Source organism: Phyllobates terribilis, unplaced genomic scaffold (assembly GCF_046119375.1).
Source record: "Phyllobates terribilis strain yellow unplaced genomic scaffold, ASM4611937v1 Scaffold_13__5_contigs__length_258822181, whole genome shotgun sequence".
NCBI lineage: Eukaryota > Metazoa > Chordata > Amphibia > Anura > Dendrobatidae > Phyllobates > Phyllobates terribilis.
Window position 1 is genome coordinate 71,235,522 of NW_027362773.1, and position 26,046 is coordinate 71,261,567.

General features: G+C 44.4%; 1 protein-coding gene across 6 annotated transcripts in view; it reads left to right on the forward strand.

The window, feature by feature from the left end:
* Positions 1–26,046, forward strand: part of KIAA1549L (KIAA1549 like) — a 308,312-nt gene that overhangs the window by 133,369 nt on the left and 148,897 nt on the right. For all 6 annotated transcript variants that reach the window (XM_073658126.1, XM_073658125.1, XM_073658123.1 and 3 more), the window contains 3 exons: positions 3,581–3,717; positions 15,147–15,309; positions 17,202–17,261. In XM_073658126.1, coding sequence (XP_073514227.1) covers positions 3,581–3,717; positions 15,147–15,309; positions 17,202–17,261 — 360 coding nt within the window. The remainder of the gene's footprint in view (positions 1–3,580; positions 3,718–15,146; positions 15,310–17,201; positions 17,262–26,046) is intronic.

Sequence of the window (26,046 nt, forward strand, 5' to 3'; positions counted from 1 at the left end):
TAGTGCAGTATTCAGGCAGCGGCCACCAAGCAATGTACGAGGTTGCTGTATATAGCCTGTACATCATTTAGGCTAGGTGCACTGTGTCCATGATAGCCTACAATATATGTCTGGAAACTTTTCCAGACATATACTGTAATGCCACCATGGCCAACAATTCACCAGACGCAAGGCTGTGAGTGTAAACTTTCAGCCTCCATCTGGCCGGCATGCACTTTTGTAAATACTTTCTTTTACAGGAGGACGCTGCAAAGAGATGTATGCAATGCTGTATAGGTTTCTTTACAGTGGCCCAATATCGTGGACAGATATTTTGGGATCCATCCTAACAGTGCACATTGATGGTCGCATACCTCCTGAGCTTATTTCTGCTGTTTTGGAAGCTCAGGGGCTCTGCAAATGGCGCCCACAAACTTCTCCAGGAAACTGCTCCCTAAAAGCCAAATGACACTCTGTCTCTTCTCAGCCCTGCCATATGCCCAAACAGAAGTGTATGAACACATATAGGGTACTGCTATACTTTGGTTGAAATAGCGTAATAATTTACAGGTTATGCCTTCCTGTGTTCCCAAACAGTAGTTCTCCCCCACATATGGGGCATCAGCGTACTCAGAAGAAATTGCACAATAAATTGTATAGTCCATATTCTCCTGATACCCTTGTGAAAATGAAAAATTTGGGGCGAAAGGAACGTTTGGGGGGAAAAAACATAAGTTTTAATTTTTACGGGCCAGTATTTTAAAATTCCATAAAGCACCTGTGGGTTCAAGATTCTCACCACACCCCTAGATAAATTTCTTGAGGGTTGTAGTTTCCAAAAAAGAGTCACTTGTGTTTTTTTTTTTTTTTGCTGTTTTGGCCCTTTGGGAGCTTTTTAAACGTGACATGGCGTCCACAGTTTATTCTGGCCAAATCTGCGCTCGAAAAGCCAAATAGCCCTTCTTCCGTTCCGAGTCCTCCTGTGTTCCCAAACAGTAGTTTTCCCCTACATATGGGGTAGTACTGTACTCAGGAGAAATTGCACAACACCTTGGGTAGTCTATTTTCTCCTGTTATCCTTGTGAAAATTAAAACTTTGGAGCTAAAGCAACATTTTAGTGAAAAATACAAAATTTTTCATTATTTTCTTCCACTTTGCTATTATTTTTATGAAGCACCTAAAGGTTAGCAAATTTCCTGAATGGCGTTCTTGAATCCTTTTAGGAATGCCATTTTTACAATGGGGTCTTGTTTGGGGGTTTTCTGACATATAGTCCGTATGTCATTGACTATAATTCAAAGTCACTTTAAAAATGAAGAGATCACTAAAAAATAGGATTTGTAAATTTTGTATGAAAAATTACTGCTATTTTTTTAACTCTTCTAACTTCCTAACAAATAAAAAATATGTTTAAAAAATTATGCTGACATAAAGTAGACATGTGATAAATGTTATTTATTAATTATTTTGTATGTGGTATGTCTTTTTTTCGAGGGCATAAAAATTCAAAGTTCAAAAAGTGAGAATTTCTCAAAAATGTTGTCAAATTTTTGATATTTTCATAAAATAAAACAAATCATATCAACCTAAATTTACTATTATTGTTAAGTACAATGTGTCATGAATAAACAATCTCAGGCCGGTTTCCCACATCCGGATATTTCTGATACCGGAAAAAACAGTACTGGAGATGTCCGTGTGCACCTGTGTGGCACACGTGTGCCACTTTAGGATTACACATACCTGTGCCTGTGAATCAGTGTACAGTTTGCGCTGTTCCCAAGCGCCGGATGATGAATGCTGCACTCATCATTGTTCCCTTCCGGCGCTGCATTCAGCACCAGTAGGAACAATGATGAGAGTAGTAGTGTCTGCTCCCGCAGTGTCCACCTGTAGAAATAAGAATAAATTAAGAAAACCCATATACTCACCTGTCCTAAGTGTCCCCCGCTGTAATCCATGTGACCGCTCAGCAGCGGAGCCAAGGAGAATGACTCCTGCAGCGAATGGGCCCCGGAACTCCGCTGCGCTCAATGAGTGACAGGACACCGCTCACTGAGCGCAGCTCCGAGGCTGCTCGCTGCAGCGAGTCATTCTCTTCAGCTCCTTGACGTGATTGGTCACATGGATTACAGCGGGGGAGATTTAGGACTACTACTATCCTCATCATCGTCCCTGCTGGTGCTGATCAGCTGAGGAGGGCGGCGTTCAGCACCCAGCATTTGGGAACAGCGCGAACTGTACACTGACTCCCAGGCGCCAGTACGTGTCCCACAGCTGACATCCATGTGCGGTACGTGTTTCGTGTTTACATGGACCCATTGAATTGAAAAGGTCCGTGTGATCCGTGCTGCCGGCCAAAAACGAACACGTCTACGTGTGGATAACACAGACATACAGTCCGTGGAAACACACTGACATGTGCACAGACCCATTCATTTGAATGGGTCTACGTGTGTCAGTGTCTCCGGTACGTGTGAAAACTGTCACCACACGTAATGGAAACACTGACATGTGAAAGAGCCCTCAGAAACAGTGGGATCTGTTGAAGCGTTCCAGAGTTATTACCACTTAAAGTGACACTGGTCAAAATTTAAAAAGTTGGCCTGTTCAGGAAAGTGAAAATAGGTTTCGGCATAAAGGAGTTGATATCAATCAGAAATACTGTCAAAAAGAATTATATATCCATTCTGACATAGATTTAAACTGCCTTATTCTGTATCCGAGTGCAGTCCGACATCCATGGACTCAGACAGTGGAGAAGATGGAGAAATTAAGTTCTCCGTCTTCTCCTCACCTGAAATACGATTCTTTCATGGGAGAGACTCAGATCACATGAAGATGACACTCTGCTCAAACTCTGATTGAGATTGAGCGGAGTGTCATTAGCATAATCGGCCCAATTCTCTCGTAGTACAGAACATACGGCCGTCTGACCACAGCCTTATATTTATGCTTATACTGACCTGCGGTGCATTTTTTGAAATGTGCAGCATGTCAGCTTCTGTTGCGGTTAATCTGCTTTGTATTTGCAGATTTTCTTCATAGACTTGAATGAGATGCAGAAAATCCACATATAAAAAGCTGCACATTTTTTATTATTGCATTTCTGTTATTGCAAGTCCTCACATGACTTTATTAATAAAGTTTTATCAACGCTAAGTACCAGGAAATGTCCAAAACAAAGCAATTTTATTTAAACAAATTACATACTAAAAGGAAACAAAAACCCCAGCAGAAAAAAATCATGCTTAAAGCCCAGTGAAAGAACACAAGTAATCTATTTAGCTAATAGGTGCAGAAATGCTGATGAAAATCTGCAGTATCTAGAACTCACCAAATACTTATCGGGTGAACTTAGCCATAGACTCCAGTTTCCATGGGGTTTACAATATTTGTGCCAAATCACTATTCTTGCTGTCAAAACTACAGTAAACCTAATAAAAGTGAATTCTATAGCTTCTGTCAGAATTCATCATTGTCTGTTCGAAAATGGATACAAAGTAGCTTTGGTGGCTGTGTTATACACTTGTGTGGATAAAGCCTTAAAAACGTACCATATTGTAATTTAAACTATTTAATGTCCGTCTATTTTGACAGTTCTGAAGTTAATGGGAACAGGCGCTAATGTCCATACTTGTGTTTATGTCCGAAACATGGAACAAAGGTTAAAGACAGCGTTTGAGAGGGCAGAATTGACCAGTACTGGTGGGATCAGCAGCAACCTCTCAGTTCAGGTAATATGGCATTTATGTATATACATTATATGGACAAAAGCAAAAAATAAATAAAATCATGACCAAAACAAAGATTTTTCATCGTACTGCTATACAGAAGTGAAATAATACATGATCAAAAAGTCACAATGGTATTTCTGGAAACGTCATCTCAACCTGCAAAAAAAAACAAGTCCGCACTCAGCTCTCAGGAGGAAAAAAACTTACAGCTCTCAAAATATAGTCATGCTAAACAAATAATTGGTTGTAAAAATGCTGTAATCGTGCTGACCCAAAACACAAAAGCAGGAATCCGAGGAACCCGCTGATGGAACCACCCATGATGATGAGGCAGATGGAGTCACTCTGTTCCTGCAGTGCCCCATGTATTTTGGCATAGTTGATTACGCATTTGTGTACATCTAAAAAAAATGGGCACTGCCAGAACTGAGACCAGATATTACTTTTCCCAAACTGATACCAATAAAAACTTCAACTCATCCCACAAAAAACAAGCTACTAATCATTTTCGTTATCTGTCAATGAAAATTAGTGACATACCACATTGCTGCTAGCACAAAAGCTCTGGAATAGCTCCACCGCCTCAAAATCCCCACAAGAACCCGGCTAAATCTGCGCTCAGAAGTTCAAATGCCCCCTCCCTTCTGAGTGCCACCGTGTACTTAGGCCGTAGTTAGTATCTACATGTCACTGCGAAGGCGGGCAACTAAATTATTACAAGAGATGGAAGAGATGATGAGAGGTTGGAAAAGTTGGGCTTGTTTAGCTTAGAAAAAAAGACGTCTCAGAGAAGATCTCATTTATATGTATAAATACAGTACAGACCAAAAGTTTGGACACACCTTCTCATTTAAAGATTTTTCTGTATTTTCATGACTTTGAAAATTGTACATTCACACTGAAGGCATCAAAACTATGAATTAACACATGTGGAATTATATACTTAACAAAAAAGTGTGAAACAACTGAAAATATGTCTTATATTCTAGGTTCTTCAAAGCAGCCACCTTTTGCTTTGATGACTGCTTTGCACACTCTTGGCATTCTCTTGATGAGCTTCATGAGGTAGTCACCTTAAATGGTCTTCCAACAATCTTGAAGGAGTTCCCAGAGATGCTTAGCACTTGTTGGCCCTTATGCCTTCAGTCTGCGGTCCAGCTCACCCCAAACCATCTCGATTGTGTTCAGGTCTGGTGACTGTGGAGGCCAGGTCATCTGGCGTAGCACCCCATCACTCTCCTTCTTGGTCAAATAGCCCTTACACAGCCTGGAGGTGTGTTTGGGGTCATTGTCCTGTTGAAAAATAAATGATAGTCCAACTAAACGCAAACCGGATGGAATAGCAAGCCGCTGCAAGATGCTGTGGTAGCCATGCTGGTTCAGTATGCCTTAAATTTTGAATAAATCCCCAAAAGTGTCACCAGCAAAGGACCCCCACACCATCACACCTCCTCCTCCATGCTTCAAGGTGGGAACCAGGCATGTAGAGTCCATCCGTTCACCTTTTCTGCGTCGCACAAAGACACCGTGGTTGGAACCAAAGATCTCAAATTTGGACTCATCAGACCAAAGCACAGATTTCCACTGGTCTAATGTCCATTCCTTGTGTTCTTTAGCCCAAACAAGTCTCTTCTCCTTGTTGCCTGTCCTTAGCAGTGGTTTCCTAGCAGCTATTTTACCATGAAGGCCTGCTGCACAAAGTCTCCTCTTAACAGTTGTTGTAGAGATGTGTCTGCTGCTAGAACTCTGTGTGGCATTGACCTGGTCTCTAATCTGAGCTGCTGTTAACCTGCGATTTCTGAGGCTGGTGACTCAGATAAACTTATCCTCAGAAGCAGAGGTGACTCTTGGTCTTCCTTTCCTGGGGCGGTCCTCATGTGAGCCAGTTGCTTTGTAGCGCTTGATGGTTTTTGCAACTGCACTTGGGGACACTTTCAAAGTTTTCCCAATTTTTCGCACTGACTGACCTTCATTTCTTAAAGTAATGATGGCCACTTGTTTTTCTTTACTTACAGTCATATGAAAAAGTTTGGGCACCCCTATTAATCTTAAGCTTAATGTTTTATAAAAATTGGTGTTTTTGCAACAGCTATTTCAGTTTGATGTGTGTAATAACTGTTGGACACAGTAATGTTTCTGCCTTGAAATGAGGTTTATTGTGCTAACAGAAAATGCAATCTGCATTCAAACAAAATTTGACAGGTGCATAAGTATGGGCACCCTTATCATTTTCTTGTTTTAAATACTCCTACCTACTTTTTACTGACTTACTAAAGCACTTTTTTTGGTTTTGTAACCTCATTGAGCTTTGAACTTCATAGCCAGGTGTATGCAATCATGACAAAAGACTTAATGACTTAAAGTGGCCACTTGCAAGTTGTTCTCCTGTTTGAATCTCCTCTGAAGAGTGGCACGATGGGCTCCTCAAAACAACTGTCAAATGATCTGAAAACAAAGATTATTCAACATAGTTGTTCAGGGGAAGGATACAAAATGCTGTCTCTGAGATTTAACCTGTCAGTTTCCACTGTGAGGAACATAGTAAGGAAATGGAAGAACACAGGGACAGTTCTTGTTAAGGCCAGAAGTGGCAGGCCAAGAAAAACATCAGAAAGGCAGAGAAGAAGAATGGTGAGATCAGTCAAGGACAATCCTCAGACCACCTCCAGAGAGCTGCAGCATCAACTTGCTGCAGATGGTGTCACTGTGCATCGGTCAACTATACAACGCACTTTGCACAAGGAGAAGCTGTATGGGAGAGTGATGCGAAAGAAGCCGTTTCTGCAAGCACGCCACAAACAGAGTCGGCTGAGGTATGCAAAAGCACATTTGGAGAAGCCAATTTCTTTTTGGAAGAAGGTCCTGTGGACTGATGAAACCAAGATTGAGTTGTTTGGTCATACAAAAAGGCGTTATGCATGGCGGCAAAAAAACACAGCATTCCAAGAAAAACACTTGCTACCCACAGTAAAATTTGGTGGAGGTTCCATCATGCTTTGGGGCTGTGTGGCCAATGCCGGCACTGGGAATCTTGTTAAAGTTGAGGGACGCATGGATTCCACTCAGTATCAGCAGATTCTTGACAATAATGTTCAAGAATCAGTGATAAAGTTGAAGTTACGCAGGGGATGGATCTTTCAGCAAGACAATGATCCAAAACACCGCTCCAAATCTACTCAGGCATTCATGCAGAGGAACAATTACAATGTTCTGGAATGGCCATCCCAGTCCCCAGACCTGAATATCATTGAACATCTGTGGGATCATTTGAAGAGGGCTGTCCATGCTCGGCGACCATCAAACTTTACTGAACTGGAATTATTTTGTAAAGAGGAATGGTCAAAAATACCTTCATCCTTCATCCAGGAACTCATTAAAAGCTACAGGAAGCGACTAGAGGCTGTTATTTTTGCAAAAGGAGGATCTACTAAATATTAATGTCACTTTTCTGGTGGGGTGCCCATACTTATGCACCTGTCAAATTTTGTTTGAATGCAGATTGCACATTTTCTGTTAGTACAATAAACCTCATTTCAAGGCAGAAACATTACTGTGTCCAACAGTTATTACATATATCAAACTGAAATAGCTGTTGCAAAAACACCAATTTTTATAAAACATTAAGCTTAAGATTAATAGGGGTGCCCAAACTTTTTCATATGACTGTAGCTGCTTTTTTCTTGCCATAATACAAATTCTATCAGTCTATTCAGTAGGACTATCAGCTGTGTATCCACCTGACTTCTGCACAACACAACTGATGGTCCCAACCCTATTTATAAGGCAAGAAATCCCACTTATTAAACCTGACAGGGCACACCTGTGAAGTGAAAACCATTTCCGGTGACTACCTCTTGAAGCTCATCAAGAGAATGCCAAGAGTGTGCAAAGCAGTCATCAAAGCAAAAGGTGGCTACTTTGAAGAACCTAAAATATAAGCCATATTTTCAGTTGTTTCACACTTTTTTGTTAAGTATATAATTCCACATGTGTTATTTCATAGTTTTGATGCCTTCAGTGTGAATGTACAATTTTCAAAATCATGAAAATACAGAAAAATCTTTAAATGAGAAGCTGTGTCCAAACTTTTGGTCTGTACTGTACATGAGTGGTCAATACAAAGGACTAGTACATGACTTATTCCTTCCAAAGATCATACTAAAGACAAGGGAGCACTCATTATGGGTGGGTTATAGGTAATTTAAAGACAAAAAAATGTTTAATTGGTGGAGAAAGGTGGAACTTGATGGACCCGAGTTTTCTTTCAACCTGTATAACTAACTATGTGTGGTATTACTATAGTGGTGAGACCCCACTAAACAATTTACTGGGTGCCAGTCTCCAGAAGCACGAGCTGGGCACAATTCATGGGGAACTAAGCATATTTTCCATTTTCAAACTGCTGAGTACACTTCTAGATGAATTCATTGAGAGGAAATGTGGTCACTTGTGGTGGTTTTCCATTACCCCTTATGAAAATTAGAAATTTAGGGCTAAAGCAATATTTTAGTGGAAAAAAACTTTATTTTTAATTTTCACATCCTAGCATTATAAAATTCTGTATAGCACCTGGTGGTTCAAAGTGCTAATTACAACCCTAAATGAATCCCATAAGTGGGTGTCATTTTTAAACACGTACTTTTTGAGAGCCGCTGCTGTTTGGGTACTTCAGGGGGTTTGATAAAGTAATATAGTGCTCCTTGCCCTCCGAGTCCTGCTATGCGCTCAAACAGCAGTTTCTGACTACATAAGGGGTATCCATGTACTCAGGAGAAATTGCACAACAATTTTTAGAATTCATTTTCTCATGTTACCCTTATGTAAATAAAAAATTGGGAACTAAATAACAGTTTGATGGGAAAAATATATGTTTTCATTTTTTTATTCGTCTTTGTGTTAATTTCTGTGAAGCTTCGGAAGGGTTAACAAACTTCCTAAATGCGGTTTCCATTTGTTTGACTAGTGCCGTTTTTATTTTTTTATGGATTTTTTTTGTTCCTAAAAGTCACCTCAAAAGTGAATTGGTCCCCAAAAGTATAGATTTTGTAAATTTCATTGAAAAATAAAAGAAAAACTGCTGCTCAACTTTTAAGTAAGATCCTAACAAAAAAAAAAAGACTTTTCAAAAATGTTGCTGACGCAAGTAATCAAATGGTAAATGTTATTTTTAACTGATTTGTACCATATCACTATCTATTTTTAAATCCGAAAAAATAAAAGCTTAAAATTTGCACATGTTTCTAATTTGAAATATTTTCATAAATAAACTGAAATTATATCAATTCGATTTGAAACATTTGACCTGGTCAAGGTGAAAACTGGCTTCTAGGGAAAGGGGTGAGTGGGGTAGAGTGGGGTGAGTGGGGTTGAGGTCATGGCTCTGTGCTGCCAGTCAAGTTCTTCCACACCAGACTCCCCTGACCATGCCTTTATGGACCTTGATTTCTGCACTTTATGACTGGGGCACGATCATGCTGGAACAGAAAAGGGCCTTCCTCGAATCGTTTCCACTAAGCTGGAAGCTACAATCGTCCAAAATATCTTGGTATGCGGAAGCATTAAGATTTTCCTTCACTGGGATTAAAGGGCTTAGGCCAAACCCTGAAAGACAACCCAATAGTATTAGCCTTGCTCCACCAAACTATACAGTTGGCACAATCTCATCTGGCATGTAATGTTCTCCTGGCATTTGCCAAACCCAGACTTGTCCATCAGTGTGGGAGATACAGTAGTTAAATTGAATCTGTTAGCAGGTTTTCGCTATGAAATCTGATAGCAGTATAATGTAGAGATAGAGAGCTTGATTCCAGTGATGTATCACTTACTGTATTACTTGTGCAGTTTTGTAGTGGGAGCGGGGTTGCAAGATTAGCTGGACTGGTTAGCATGAGACACCTAGTCCTGCAGTGATAATCTCCTGCAGAAAAAACACTGATTGTATTGAAACTAAAGCAAGCGGCTGAGTAAGTCACACATCCCTGGAATAAGGGTCCCTGTGCCGATATTATGCTGCTCTCATATTACATAGCAAAAACCTACTGACAATTTATCTTTTAACCCCTGATACACAACTACATTGTATTTCATTTAATGAACTCTTGGAATTACTGCTTATTATACAGTTGTGCTCAAAAGTTTACATACGGCAGCAGAATTTTTTCTTTCTTGGCCTTGTTTCAGAGAATATGAATGATAACAAAAAACTTTTTCTCCACTCATGGTTATTGGTTGGGTGAAGTCATTTATTGTCAAACTACTGTGTTTTCTCTCATTAAATCTTAATTTCAACCAAAAACGTCAAAAAGACGAATATAAATAAAAATAGTACCGCTGAAAATGTCATCTTGTCCCGCAAAAAACAAGCCGCGATACAGCTCCATCAGCTGAAAAATAAAAAAGTTATAGCTCTCAGAATAAAGCGATGCAAAAAAATTATTTTCTATAAAATAGCTTTTATTGTGTAAAAGCGTCAAAACATAGAAAAACAATATAAATGTGGTACCACTGTAAACGTAGTGACCCGAAGAATAAACCTACCTTATCAATTTAACCACACGCGGAACAGAATCAAAATTAAAAAAAAAAAAACAATTCCTGAATTGTTGGTTTTTGTTTATTCTGCCTTCCAAAAATCGGAATAGAAAGCGATCAAAAAATGTCACATGCCTGAAAATGGTACCAATAAAAACTTCAACTCATCCCGCAAAAACCAAGCCATCATATGACTCTGTCGGCTAAAATATGTAAAAATTATAGCTCTCAAAATATGGCGATGCAAAAAATAGATTTTGCAAAAAAATGCTTCTTTTAGTGTGTGTCAGCTGTCAATCATAAAAACCCGATATGATTCTGGTATCACTGTAATCGCACCGACCCAAAGAATAAAGTCATCTAATCACTTATACCGCATGAGGAATGGCGTAAAAAATAAACTCTCGGGTTAGGGTTGTGCTAGGGTTGGGATTTTTTTCAAAAGTAAAAAAAAAAAGATGACGATATGGCGACTAGTGTTGCGTGCAAGTGCTCGCTACTTGAATTTGCATCTGGTGCTTGGATATGCACTGAGTTTCGCAGATGCTCGAGTGACATGTTTGAGTCTCTGCCCCATATGCTTCGCGGCCAAAAAAAACTTGCGGGGATTGCCTGCCATGCACGAGCGATCCCCGCATGTTTTTTTTGGGTGTCTAATAACCGTGAAACATGTGGGCGGGGACTCGAGCATGTCACTTGAACACGCGTGATACATGGTATACCTGAGTACCTGATGCAAACTCAAGTAGCGAGCACTTGCGCTCAAGACTAATGACAGCTTAGTTAAAAGTTAAATGTTAATTTTTTTCTTCCACATTCCAAAAATTCCTGTGAATCACTTGAATGGTTAATAAACTTCTTGAATGTGGTTTTTAGCACCTTGAGCGGTGCAGTTTTTAGAATGTTGTCACTTTTGGGTATTTTCTGTCATAAAGACCCCTCAAAGTGACTTCAAATGTGATGTGGTCCCTAAAAAAATGGTTTTGTAAATTTTGTTGGAAAAATGAGAAATCACTGATCAACTTTTAACCTTTATAGTTCCCTAATAAAAAAATTTGGTTCCAAAATTGTGCTGATGTAAAGTAGACATGTGGGAAATGTTATTTATTAACTATTTTGTGTGACACATCTCTCCGATTTAAGGGCATAAAAATTAAAATTTGGAAAATTGCTAAATTTTCTCAATTTTTGCCAAATTTCCATTTTTTTTTACAAATAAACGTTTTAGTTTAGAAAAAACAACTCATACAGAGAGCAGGGAGGAGCAACAGAGAATAGGCAGGGGCATATCAGAGAGCAGGTAGGGGCAACAGAAGAACAGGCAGTGGCGACAAAGCAGACAGGCAACAGAGAACAGGCAGGGGCAGCAGAGCAGACAGGCAACAGAACAGGCAAGGGCAAGAGAGAACAGACTGGAATATCCAAGAGCAGGCAGGGCAACAGAGAACAGGCAGGGGAAACAGAGAAAAGGCAGAGGAAACAGCAGGCAGGGGCCAAAGAGAGCAGGCAGGGTCAACAGAGAGAAGGCAGGGGCAACAGAGAATAGTCAGGGGCACCAAAACAGATGGGCGTGACAGATCGCAGACGGGCATAACAGAGAGCAGGCGGGAGAGACAGAGCGCAGACGGGGGCGACAGAGAACAGGCGAAAGTGACAGAAAGCAAGCAGGGGCAACAGAGCAGACAGGCAACAGAGAACAGGCTGGGACGACAGAGAACAGGCTGGGGTGACAGAGTACAGGCGGGGTGACAAAGAGCAGGCAGGGGCGACAGCAGTCGGGAGTGACAGAGAGCAGGTGAAAGTGACAGAAAACAGGCAGGGGCGACAGAGCAGACAGGCAACAGAGAACAGGTGGGGGCAACAGACAACAGGTGGGGGCAACAGACAACAGGCTGGGGTGACAGATAACAGGCGGGGTGACAGAGAGCAGGCGGGGGAGACAGAGAGCAGGCGGGGGCAACTAAGACAGACAGGAGCAGGGGCACCAGACTGCAGTTATAAAGAGCAGTAAAGTCCAGGCAGCAGACTGCAGGCAGAGGAGAGACAGTGGTAAATTGCAGAATCAAGAAAGAGAAGAGATAGCAGAAAGCAAGGTAGAGAGTGTCAAGAGAAAATAATGAGCAGAGCTAAAGAAGAGCAGAGGTGTAACAGGCAGAACCCAGTGCCAGGCAGGGAGAGGGGCCGTAGTGCGATCCCAGGTGCAGACCAGGTCAGGTTGCTGCCAGGCAGTGATCTCAGTGCGCACTGCAGGATGTATCTCCCAGGGCACCTGCTGCTCTCCTTGTCCTCAGTGGGCGCTCGCCCAATCCTCCTCGGAGGTCCTCTTCCGCTGCCTGCAGTGCACCCCGGCCTGGCCTGCCTTGCAGCCACCTCTCGCCCCGTCTGCGTGGAGCTGGTGCGGGCTCCGGGTGTGCTCAGCTGGAGGGACAGTCATGCAGGGTGTATGCTGCACCACCGAACTGCGCTGCTACCCCAACCCCGGCGCTGAGCTAATGACGCGTGTGCTCACATGGAGGGCTCTGCGTGCCATAGGTTCACCACCACTGCTATACAGTTGAAACCAGAAGTTTACATACACTATATAAAAAGACACATATGCATGTTTTTCTCAATATCTGACATGAAATCAGAATAAACCTTTCCCGTTTTAGGTCAGTTAGGATTACCATAATTTTTAATATTTGCCAAATGCCAGAATAATGAGAGAGAGAGAATGTTTTAAGGCATTTTTATTACCTACTGCAAAGTCAAAAGTTTACATACATTTCATTAGTATTTGGTACCGTTGCCCTTAAACTGAATGACTTGGGTCAAACGTTTGGGATATCCTTCCACAAGCTTCTCACAATAGTTGGTTGGAATTTGGGCCCCTTCCTCCTGATAAAACTGGTGTAACTGATCCAGGTTTGTAGGTCGTCTTGCCCGCACCTGCCTTTTCAGCTTTGCCCATAGATGACCCGCCTTTTAGCTGAATTTCTGAAGCATTATAACAATATTATGAGTGATATCCACTAGGTACTTGTAGGATGAAAAAGTGCTGTATACTTCATGAGTTGAACCGACATTTCCTCACCGGGCTGCATTTACTGGCACAGTTTTGTAGACTCAATGTGGGGTGTCTGGCACAAGGATGGTCACGGCGGCTCTGCACCTGTTAGATGGTGTGTTACTGTTCATGATTATACCATTCACAGGTGCACTGGCTGGCAGGACATTCTGCTCTGTAAAGCTACAGAAATCACCCACACACCAACTTAACCCTTACATGTCATATTTGTAGCTCTAACCATGCCAGTTTTTTTTAACAAATCATTTACATTAATAAAGTTTCTATTAAATGAATTCCTTTTCTAGTGCCAAATTTTTAAATATTATCAGATGGTCATAGAAAAATACACTGTATGGCTAAAAGTGTCAAAAACCAGGAGGACAGAAGAGTTTTTAAAGTTTCAATAATTGTAGCAAATCTTTATTAGACACATATAAAGCACATATATAACAATATAAAGACAAGTTAAAAACAGTGAGCAAGGTAGAGAGCAGATACACTAAAGAACTTCCAGCACAAGGTAGAAAACAGTCACATACTGATCCTGTTATTATATGGAGGAAAGGCTGCAGAACAGTAAAGGCCCAAGTATGTAGGTAACTGCAAAAATATAGCATACTGACCATACGGTTTTTATGGCGAAAAATTGGTGAGATCTAAGCATGTTATCTCTTTTATGCACAATGTCACTTTAAATATAATTAGATTTTTGTTTGGATTTCTCCAAGGCACAGTCAGTTATAAATGGGAGAGTACTATAGTATTGGTATTGTTTCTGCCTGTGTATGATTAATTATTGGACCCTGAAGGGTCTTTAAGCCCTTATCTAATTTTTTGCTGACGTATGGAGGTTTAAAGATTAGGATGCAATGCGGTGTCCTTAAGAGAGTGGTTCTACCCTGATACACCCTTTGTCTACAGAAGGAGAGGGCTGAATGGTTATGTTTTACTAGTATAATTAAAATTTATGTTTTAGAGTCATCCTCTACGCTTTTTCTGATACGTAATGTCTCTCTTCTCACCAGTCCATAGAACCATTGAACAATTTTTCTCTGGATATGTCTTGGCCCAGTCCTGACATTTCCCTTTCTGTGTCTTGTTCAGTGGTGGTTGGGTTCAGCCTCCTTACCTTGGCCATGTCTCTGAGCACTGAACACCTTGTACTTCTGGGCCTCCAGGGAGGCTGCAGTTCTGGAATATGACCGCAGTGGAGGATCATGGCTTCCTGGTGGCTTTATGTTTGATTCTTTACAAATCTTTGGCAGTTAATGTGTTTTTTTTTTCCTGAACACGTTTTTTGTGATTTTGTTGACTATTTGCAACAACATTTTTGCTGATTCTTTGATCGTGCCCCTATACCTTAGTGTTTTCAAGAGTGCTGCATCCCTCTGTAATACTTGTAACAATTTTTGACTTTTCAGGGTCAGTTAAATCTCTTTTTCGACTAATTTTACTTGAAAAAAAAAAGCTGCTTAATAATTCTACACACCTTGATAAAGGGTGTTGTGTCCTTAGGCATTCCCTCATTACACAAGTACACATCACCTGATCTGCTTCATCCTATAAGCATTCAGGGTTATACAGCTTGGACTTGGAAAATCTGCATAAAAATGATGATATGGTCAAAATACTCACTTGCCTAATAATTGTGCACACAGTGTATATTTGGTACATTATCCAAGACATAATGGCTTGTTAGAGATATCCAACACTTCTGGCACACTGCATTTCTTCTCTTTAACTATGCCCCTGTCTAGTGTACCCTAATTTAATTTTGCAATGTCTGCGGTACATCGATAATTAAATTATTTAATTAGTTTTATAATATCTGTTTTCTGTCTTTTGATAGATTTTGAGCACATCCAAAGAAAACCAAATTCTTACCCTGATCTACGTTGTGAAGAATTATAGCAATGTATTAAATGGTGCGACAGCTAGCAGCCTGCTCAATGTCCTCTCTGGAGAAGAGGTTGGATACTATCTGGGAGATCCTCCGTCCATTATTGCTGAACGTAAGGAGCATACCCAATTTGCTTTTCCCCTTCTGCCTCCCCTATTGACTAAAGTGAAGTGCGGCTTCAGACGCAGCTCAGGGTATATAATAGATTTGTGTTAATTACAATAGTCTCCTTTATTACAATTCTGAGCTTATGGAATTTCTGGGTTCATCCATTTACTGCCAGGAACCTTTACAGAGGTATTCCCACCTTGGAACTTTGATGGCATATTAAAACGGTCTGTCATAAATGCCTGATAGATGCACGTCCTATCTCTGCGCCTACAAGCAAATAAGCTGCACTGGTAAAGCATGTTAACAAGAAATAGATGAAATGTGAATAGCATTACTGCTCTGGATAATAAGAAGGAAAGTGAGATGCTTAGCACATAATTTGGCCAATTCATGCATGCCCAGCAGCCAATGACAAGGCCATCTCCGGTTTGCTGTGAACCTATCTAGTGTGAACACTCTCCTAGGCTGAAGCCTGCATTTATGGGTAGGTAGGATCCTGCTGCAATTAAAACTGCCACAAGCTGGAGGGTGGAGTGCTCAATCAGAGAGCCAGTATACAAATAGCAAAAAGACTGACCATCATTTCCAAATCAGAAAATTGGTGTGTACAGGTGCGAACTAAGAGTAGCCAGTGGAATGGGAGTGCCAATTTTTTAGTTTATTCTTACACGTCAGTGAGTAATAGAGGAACAACACAATTCAAGGTTGTGAGTAAAAGATGCTCATGGTGGAGTATTTTTATGTAACAAATAAGTCAGGAGAGAGGTTTAAAATTCTCTTTAAAGTGGCTGTCTGGTCCTATTCAATAAGTCAGCAGTCACTCTGTGTGACTGCAGACTTATGAATCCCCACAGCGCCAACACTGTGCCCTGCGGGGATTCATCGGTTACTGAGCAGGAGCGGCTTTGATGTATGCATTATACATACTCCTAGCCCGAGCCCCTCTAGTGGGCGTGACCTTGCTCCATACACTTGTATGGAGCGAGGCCATGCCCTCTAGTCAGCCACGCCCACTGGACAGCCTCGTTACTAGTTGGGGCACAACCTCGCTCAATACAAGTGTATGGACGGGCTTTGGCCGGGAGTATGTATAACTCATACATACCCTCCAGTCCCGGCTCAGACACCAGTGAATCCGTGCAGCGCACAGTGTGTGCGGTTGGTGGGGTTCAGAAGTCTGCAGTTACACAGAGTGACTGCAGACTTATCGATTAGGACCGGACAACCAATTTAATTTTTTCTTTTATTTCTGTAAAATTTACTAATCTGTATATTGCCGTTTAAAGCTACAACACGACTTAAAAGAGTTGTCCACTGCTATACAAAATAGCCCAATGTATTTTTATGCTGAAAAAAAGCTTCTTTCTAATTACCTCCTGGTGCTGTTTCTGCCTGTGAGTGGCGCTATCACTGGCCGCTCACAGGCAGCACATCAAGTGAGGCGTGACTCAGCGCTGGGGTCCCCGCGGTGGCTGCTGGGTTGTGGGTGGGGTTACCGCCTGCGTCACACCCAGCATCCACCTCGAGCTTTCCCAATGAATGGAGAGAGGGTGAGCGCGCGGTGGATGCCGGGTGTGACGTGGGGGGTAACCCAGCCGACATCCCAGCAGCCAACGTGGAACGCGGAAGACAGAGACCCCCGGCTGCATCCGGAATCATGATGTCAGCGGATGTCAGAGCTGGCTACAGCCGGGGGTCACGTGCTGCCTGCGAGCGGCCAGTGATAGCGCCGCTCACAGGCAGAAACAGCAGAGGGAGGTAATTAGAAAGAAGCTTCTATTTATCATTAAAACACATTGGGCTATTTTGAATAGTAGTGGACAACCCCTTTAATGATGTCCGTAACAAAAATGTTCCTGTTTTTAGATTTATTTTCTTTCTGCTTTATTTTAGCGCTGTATTATCCAAATATTGACATATCAGCTTCCACAATTAACAACTGGGTATACACAGGTAACTTTACTTACTTATATATTTTATGGCAGCCATGCTGGAATTATGATGGTTACTAGATTCCTTTCCTGACAACATTTCTTTCATTTTTTTTTTCTTAATTATAATTTTGTTTAAGAGTGACCCAGTTGCACAAGGTGGAATTTATAATATGAACTGATTTTGAGCAGTAAAGAGGTTAGAAAAACGTGTCTGCTTTCTTCTATGAACAGTGCAGCACTTGTCCACAGGTTACGTATGGTATTGCAACCACCATCTTAGTCCACATATCAGAAGGATCCAGGGGACTGTTTTGTGGGGTTTACACAATGAAGAACATCTTTTGCTCTTGCATCTTCCTCTGACATGGAGGGCTCATTGAGGTCACTATTGTTTTTATATCCCTGGCTTGCAAAATTTTACTATAGTGTTATGTAAGATAACTCTATTCACTCCTGTTCTTCAATAATGTTCTAACCCTTGCTCCACTGGACTAGAGGAACAGCGTGTTGGAATAATTATTTCTCTCTTGAGTGGGGACCCTCAAGCATGGGCTTTTCCTTGCTCTCTGATTCACCCGTTTTTTTAACGGTGGACGGAGTTTTCTCAGCTCTTGGGCTCATCTATGATGATCCTGATAGGGCATCATTGGCCGAGTCTAAGAACCGTTATCTGTAACAGGGATTGAGCGCCAGAGGATTACTGTGCTGAGTTTCGGCGCTGGTCCACAGATACTGTGGCATGACCCTGCTCTGAAAAGCCAGTTTTTCCAGGGTTTATCTGAGAGCATGAAGGAGGCTTTGGTGATGTATGAGACCCCTCCTTCTTTGGAGAGCGCTATGTCTTTGGTAATACGTATTGACAGGCGTTTTCGGCAGAGGTCCCATGACTCTAAAACATCCTGAGGAGCTACTTCTGTACCAGTATTACCTTCTAAGACCTCACTTGAGCCTATGCAGCTAGGAGGGACTCTCCGTGCGGTGAGAACCTCTATTCCACTAAAGAGGGGTGGAGTTTGGTTTTTTTTAGTGGCAAAACTGGACTCTTCATCAGTACCTGTACTTTGGGATCCCAACCTGGGTCTACGTATATCCTCCACTATGGTGTCTCAATGTTTGATACCTGCCAGGGTTAAGATTGGGGGCCAGGAAATTTAAATTTCTGTTTTTCTTGATAACGGTTCAGGGGCACTGTTTGTTGAGCACTTTATCTGTTCTTCAGGATTTGATTTGAAAAAATAATCCAGTTCAGATATTTGTTATTGATTTATCACCCCTGATGCAGGGAGGCTTTTGAGAGTGGAAAACGACTTTTAACACACTGGCGGGGCACTTCAAAAACCTTGTGATGCCTTTCGGTCTTACCAAGGCACCTGCAGTATTCCAACATTTCCTTAATGATGTTTTTTTCTCAGCTTTTAGGGAGGTTTGTAATTATCTGCTTAGATGACATTCTTATATACTCATGGGATTACGAGTCTCGTATAGAACATGTCAGGCAGCTACTAAATATTCTCAGAGAGAATAGATCGTATGCTAAACTCGAGAAGTGTGTATTCGCCGTACAAGAACTTCGTTTTTTGGGTTATATGATTTCTGGTGCGGGTTTTCGGATGGGTCCCACCAAATTACAGGCTATATTAAAATGGGACCATCCTGGAAACTTTAGGGATTGCAACATATTTTGGGTTTTGCTAATTATTACAGAAAATGTATTAAAAACGTTTCTGCCATAGCACGGCCTCTTACTGACATGACTAAGAAAGTTACAGATTTCTCGATATGGGCTGAGGATGCTTTGCATGCTGTGACAAAGTCACTGGTAGTGTGTCAGAAGGGAGGTATGTCTCACTGAGACTCTTAGCCTCAGTGATGTGAAAACATGCAAGTTCGCCTGTACAAGTAGGTGCACATAGAACCACATTTACAAGGGAATGTTTTAAGTGGATAATGAAGTGCAGGGAGGGACGTTATCCACTCTATCTCCAATCAGGGGAGTGCTTTGGGCTTTAAATAGCCATCCCTGACACTCAGGTGTGTTCAGTACCTAGGGAAATCTTTCTTCAGAGAGGAGCTAGCACGGGCTGTGCTGAACCTGTGTGTGGCTAATTGTGAGTGGCCAGACCTTGGCCGATATACAGACTGTGCTGCAAGTTTTGTATTTTATTTTGTCTCTTTAGCCGAAGGGGCTGTGTTTTCTTTATGGACTCCAGGGTAGTTTATGACTGCTAAATAAACTAACCCAAAGATTTAAAGAGACAGTATCCGGTTGTAACGGGTCTGGGAGGCGGAACCTCTGAGCAACTTATACAAGGGGGCAGTCCTTGTAAGGAAGCGGGTGGCGACCAGGGAAGACAGTTAGGCGGTCACAGCAGGTGACCGGGACAGTCTCTGGGCAAACGGGCAGGAGGTCACGGCAAGTGACCGGGGCAGTCTCTGGGTAAACGGGCAGGAGGTCACGGCAAGTGACCGGGGCAGTCTCTGGGTAAACGGGCAGGAGGTCACGGCAAGTGACCGGGGCAGTCTCTGGGTAAACGGGCAGGTACGACCTGTGACGGCAGAGCCTCCAGGTAGGCTAGCAGGCAGATGGCAGATGAGTGCTCCCAGGTGAGCGGGCAAGAGTCTCTGGACTGGCAGGTGGTCACAGCACGTGACGGCGGAGCCTCTAGGTAGGCTAACAGGCAGGTAGCAGATGAGCGCTCCCAGGTGAGCGGGCAAGAGTCTCTGGACTGGCAGGTGGTCACAGCACGTGACGGCGGAGCCTCCAGGTAGGCTATCAGGCAGGTAGCAGATGAGCGCTCCCAGGTGAGCGGGCAAGAGTCTCTGGACTGGCAGGTGGTCACAGCACGTGACGGCGGAGCCTCTAGGTAGGCTATCAGGCAGGTAGCAGGTGAGCGCTCCCAGGTGAGCGGGCAAGCTGGTCCATAGACAGACTGACAGGTGTCGGAAGGCAGACCGTCGGACCTCAGGCTAGCAAGCAGGAAAGCGGATGACAGGCAGGAATCAGGCAGCAAACTGGCAGGAGACTGGCAGGAGACTGGCAGGTAACTGGCAGGTAACTGGCAACGGGACCTGAGGGCTGAAGCAGAGTAGTGAACAGTGCAACAACATTGCTCGGGCACCTCCATTTTGGAGGAGGTGCCTTATATATGGAGGGATCCTCCGGCCATTGGCCGGGGACTCCTTAGGGCGACGCGCGCGGGCCCTTTAAGAGAGGGGGAGCGCGCGCGCCCTAAGCACAGTGACCGGGGGAGAGCGGGCGCTGCAGGCAGAGCGGGAGGAAGCTGCCGGGCACGGAGCAGAGAGGTGAGGGGAACAGCGTCCCTGCCTAGCAGGAGGCAGGGACGCCGATGCTACAGTACCCCCCCCTTTAGGCCCCCCCTTTTTTAGGCCAGACAGAAATTTAGCAAGGATGAGAGGGGCATGGATGTTCTCCCGGGGCTCCCATGTTCTCTCCTCAGGACCAAACCCCTTCCAATCCACTAGAAAAAAGGTCTTTCCTCTTACCCTTTTGGTGACCAGAATGTTCTCTACCTCAAACTCGTCTTCAGCAGAAACCGGAGCAGGAGGCGTACCTGTAGACTTGGAAAAGGAGTTAAGTACCACGGGTTTGAGAAGAGATACATGGAAGGAGTTAGGGATCCGTAAGTTGGCCGGGAGTTTCAATTTATAGGCCACCGGGTTGATCTGTTTGATAACCTCCAGTGGGCCGATGAACCGAGGCCCTAACTTATAGGAAGGAATCTTGAGCGGAGTCGCCTCCGAAGCGAGGAGGTGCAGAAAGCCGGATTCCAGAGCAGGAAACTATGGTATTGGTGAGCAGCGGAGCAGCCGGGCTGCGAGTCATGACACTAGCGGTGGTTGCTGGTGGGGCAGTCAAAGTGTCCAGGCGAGTATTGACATTCCGCAGGTGACCCAGGATGGACTCCTGTTGGGACCTCTGTCGGGACAGTTCATGACAAAGGTCCGAGAGCGAGGGAGCTTGGGTGCCACCGGGTTCCATGGCCCGAGCAAACTGTAACGGGTCTGGGAGGCGGAACCTCTGAGCAACTTATACAAGGGGGCAGTCCTTGTAAGGAAGCGGGTGGCGACCAGGGAAGACAGGCAGGCGGTCACAGCAGGTGACCGGGACAGTCTCTGGGCAAACGGGCAGGAGGTCACGGCAAGTGACCGGGGCAGTCTCTGGGTAAACGGGCAGGAGGTCACGGCAAGTGACCGGGGCAGTCTCTGGGTAAACGGGCAGGTATGACCTGTGACGGCAGAGCCTCCAGGTAGGCTAGCAGGCAGATGGCAGATGAGTGCTACCAGGTGAGCGGGCAAGAGTCTATGGACTGGCAGGTGGTCACAGCACGTGACGGCGGAGCCTCTAGGTAGGCTAACAGGCAGGTAGCAGATGAGCGCTCCCAGGTGAGCGGGCAAGAGTCTCTGGACTGGCAGGTGGTCACAGCACGTGACGGCGGAGCCTCCAGGTAGGCTATCAGGCAGGTAGCAGGTGAGCGCTCCCAGGTGAGCGGGCAAGAGTCTCTGGACTGGCAGGTGGTCACAGCAGGTGACGGCGGAGCCTCTAGGTAGGCTATCAGGCAGGTAGCAGGTGAGCGCTCCCAGGTGAGCGGGCAAGCTGGTCCATAGACAGACTGACAGGTGTCGGAAGGCAGACCGTCGGACCTCAGGCTAGCAAGCAGGAAAGCGGATGACAGGCAGGAATCAGGCAGCAAACTGGCAGGAGACTGGCAGGTAACTGGCAGGTAACTGGCAACGGGACCTGAGGGCTGAAGCAGAGTAGTGAACAGTGCAACAACATTGCTCGGGCACCTCCATTTTGGAGGAGGTGCCTTATATATGGAGGGATCCTCCGGCCATTGGCCGGGGACTCCTTAGGGCGACGCGCGCGGGCCCTTTAAGAGAGGGGGAGCACGTGCACGCCCTAAGCACAGTGACCGGGGGAGAGCGGGCGCTGCAGGCAGAGCGGGAGGAAGCCGCCGGGCACGGAGCAGAAAGGTGAGGGGAACAGCGTCCCTGCCTAGCAGGAGGCAGGGACGCCGACGCTACACCGGTGCTTTACCTTCGCATACTGCCTAGCTTGCTGCTTGACCACAATGCGTTTAACCATCTTGAAGAAAGCTTTTCGTCGGCACCTGTGTTGATACAGCCTGATGTGTCTCAGCCCCCAACCCCCAGATGCCTATTTGTACCTGGCTGGAAACAAAAATGCAGGGAAGCCCTTTTTTTAATTATTTCATGAATTTCATGAAATAATTTAAAAAAATTTGACGTGGGGCTTCGCCCTATTTTTGTGTCCAGCCAGGTACAAATAAGGAGCTGGGGGCTGGAATACACAGCGCAGGGAGGCCCAAGCTTTCTGCCCCCCCCATCACTGCGAATTGCAGTCCGCAGCCACCCCATAAAATGGCGCGTTCATAGAAGCGCCATCTTCTGGCGCTGTATCCAACTCATCCAGGGCCCTGGTGCGGTGGCTCACTGGGTAATAAAGGGGTTAGGGCCATCTTTGTATTATCCGCTGGCCCTAAGCCCGAAATTCATGGGGTCACGCCAATATTAAACATGACTGTCATGAATTTCTAAGTGAAATATTTTAAAAAAACACAACACAGAGACATATTTTTTTTATTAGAAATAAAAAAAAAAAAAAATTTAGAGACTCCATCTTTATTAAAAAAAATGATCTTCCGTCCGACGTAGTCCAATGGAGAATTCTTCTTTAGCTCAGCTACATCTCTGGTAGAGAGTCTCTACCAGAGATGTAACTGAGCTGTGCTTCCTTGGGAAAGTTGATGTGAGTTCATGCAGTCAAGCATGAACTCACATGAACCCTCTGAGGGCACCGCGGCTACTTCAAATGAACAGTTGATCAGCATCAGCTGATACCTCAGCTGTTCATTTGAAATAACCGGCGGGAAAGCCGGCGGTGAAAATACTTCACTGCCGGCTTTCCCGTTCAGTACTGCGCTCCCTGCTCCCCCGCCGCCTCCCATCCCGATCCTAAGTTAGGACCGGATGGGGAGCGAAGCACCAGGGAGCAGGGAGCGTACATCAGGGAGCGGGGAGCGCAGCACTGAACGGGAAAGCCGGCGGTGAAGTCTTTTCACTGCCGGCTTCCCCGCCCGGGTCCTTCGCTCCCCGCTCCGTGGTGCTGCGCTCCCTGCTCCCTGGTGCTTCGCTCCCCACCCAGTCCTAACTTAGGATCGGATGGGAGGCAGCGGGGAGAGCGGAGGATCGGGATGGGAGGCTGCGGGGAAGCGCGTATGAGGCTGAGTGATTGTTTAAAAGCCGGCGGCTTTTTACCACCGGCTTTTAAACAATCATGCACCCATTTCAGCCTTTTCCTCAGCCCCCAGACCACTTTATAGGCTCCAGCAGACACTTACTCGGCTTACTCGCATTTCCCATTGACTTACATTGTACTCGTTACTCCTAGCGAGTAATCAAAGAAACTCGGGGAGTAACGAGTAGCCCAAGTACCGCACTATTCGGCGAGTTCCGAATAGTAACGAGTATACTCACTCATCCCTAGTTAATGTTCTTGCTAGACAACCACACCAGCTCACCCACACACAGGTCTGGATCAGTCATATACCTACAATCAACCGAACGTTTATATTTGGAACTCATGTCATGCAATTGTCGCTGACCACTCTCCCATTTAGATAGTAATGAAGAAACAAACGGACCCTCCCCAGGTACCCCCGATGAATTCCTTTCCAGCAACGTACAGAACTGAGGATGCCGACCATAGACACAGAAACAGGGTGATACCCCAGTAGAATCATGATGATGATTTTTAATGGCAAATTTAGCAAGAGGAAGAAAAGAGGACAAGAAGAATGGGATTGTTTAATCTCTAACTGAGAACAATTAATTTTTCCCAAAAATTTTGACGTGGGCTTCGCCATGTTTTTATATGCCAGCCAGGTACAGCATCCAGGAACGGGCTGCCCCCAACCCCCAGATGCCTACTTGTACTTGGCCGGACACAACAATATAGGGATACCCTTTTTTTTTATTTCATGAATTTCATGAAATAATTAAAAAAAAATATGTGGGGCTTCGCCCTATTTTTGTGTCCAGCCAGGTACAACTAGGCAGCTGGGGGCTGGAATCCGCAGCGCAGGGAGGCCCAAGCTTTCTGGGCCCCCCCGCTGCGAATTGCAGTCCGCAGCCACCCCATAAAATGGCGCGTTCATAGAAGCGCCATCTTCTGGGGCTGTACTCAACTCATCCAGGGCCCTGGTGCGGTGGCTCACTGGGTAATAAAGGGGTTAGGGCCAGCTTTGTATTATCCGCTGGCCCTAAGCCCGAAATTCATGGGGTCACGCCAATATTAGACATGACCGCCATGAATTTCTAAGTGAAATATTAAAAAAAACACAACACAGAGAAATACGTTTTTATTAGAAATAAAACAAAAAAAAAATAGAGACTCCATCTGTATTAAAAAAAATGATCTTTCGTCCGACGTAGTCCAATTGAGTCTTCTTCTTTAGCTCAGCTACATCTCTGGTAGAGATTCTCTACCAGAGATGTTGCTGAGCTGTGCGGCCGTGGGAAAGTTGATGTGAGTTCATGCAGTCAAGCATGAACTCAAATGAACCCTCTGAGGGTACCGCGGCTGATACCTCAGCTGTTCATTTGAAATAACCGGCGGGAAAGCCGGCAGTGAACGGACTTCACCGCCGGCTTTCTCGTTCGGTGCTGCGCTCCAGGCTCCCTGATGTACGCTCCTACCCCCGCCTCCCATCCCGATCCTAAGTTAGGACTGGGCAGGGAGCGAAGCACCAGGGAGCGGGGAGCGTACATCAGGGAGCGGAGAGTGCAGCACCGAACGGGAAAGCCGGCGGTGAAGTCTTTTCACTTCCGGCTTCCCCGCCCGGGTCCTTCGCTCCCCGCTCCATGGTGCTGCGCTCTCCGCCCGGTCCTAACTTAGGATTGGGATGGGAGGCGGCGGGGGAGCGGAGGATTGGGATGGGAGGCTGCCGGGAAGCGAGTATGGGGCTGTGTGATTGTTTAAAAGCCGACGACTTTTTAACGCCGGCTTTTAAACAATCATGCACCCATTTCAGCCTTTTCCTCAGCCCCCAGACCACTTTATAGGCTCCAGCAGACAATTACTCGGCTTACTCGCTTTTCCCATTGACTTACATTGGACTCGTAACGAGTACCCGAGTATTGGGACCTACTCGTTACGAGTATAGCGAGTCCGATTTTTTCACTACTCGCTCATCCCTAACATTAACCCTTAAGGACCGAGCTACTTTGTAGGTTAATGACCGGGTTTCATTTTTTAAATCTGACCAGTGTCACTTTATGAGGTAATAACTCTGGAACACTTCAACGGATCTCGCTGATTCTGAGCTTGTTTTTTCGTGACATATTGTACTTCATAGTAGTGGTAAAATTTCTTCAATATGACGTGCGTTTATTTGTAAAAAAAAAATCTTAAATTTGGAAAAAAAATTAAAAACTTCACAATTTTCAAACTTTTAATTTTTATGACCTTAAATCAGAGAGATCTGTCACACAAAATAGTTAATAACATTTCCCACATGTCTACTTTACAGCAACACAATTTTTGAAACATAATTGTTTTCTGTTAGAAAGTTATAAGGGTTAAAAGTTGACCAGCGATTTCTCATTTTTCCAACAAAATTTTCAAAATCATTTTTTTAGGGACCACATCACATTTGAAGTGAGTTTGAGGGGTCGGTATGACAGAAAATTCCCAAAGGTGACACCATTTTAAAAATTGACCCCTCAATGTGCTCAAACCCACATTCAGGAAGTTTATTAAC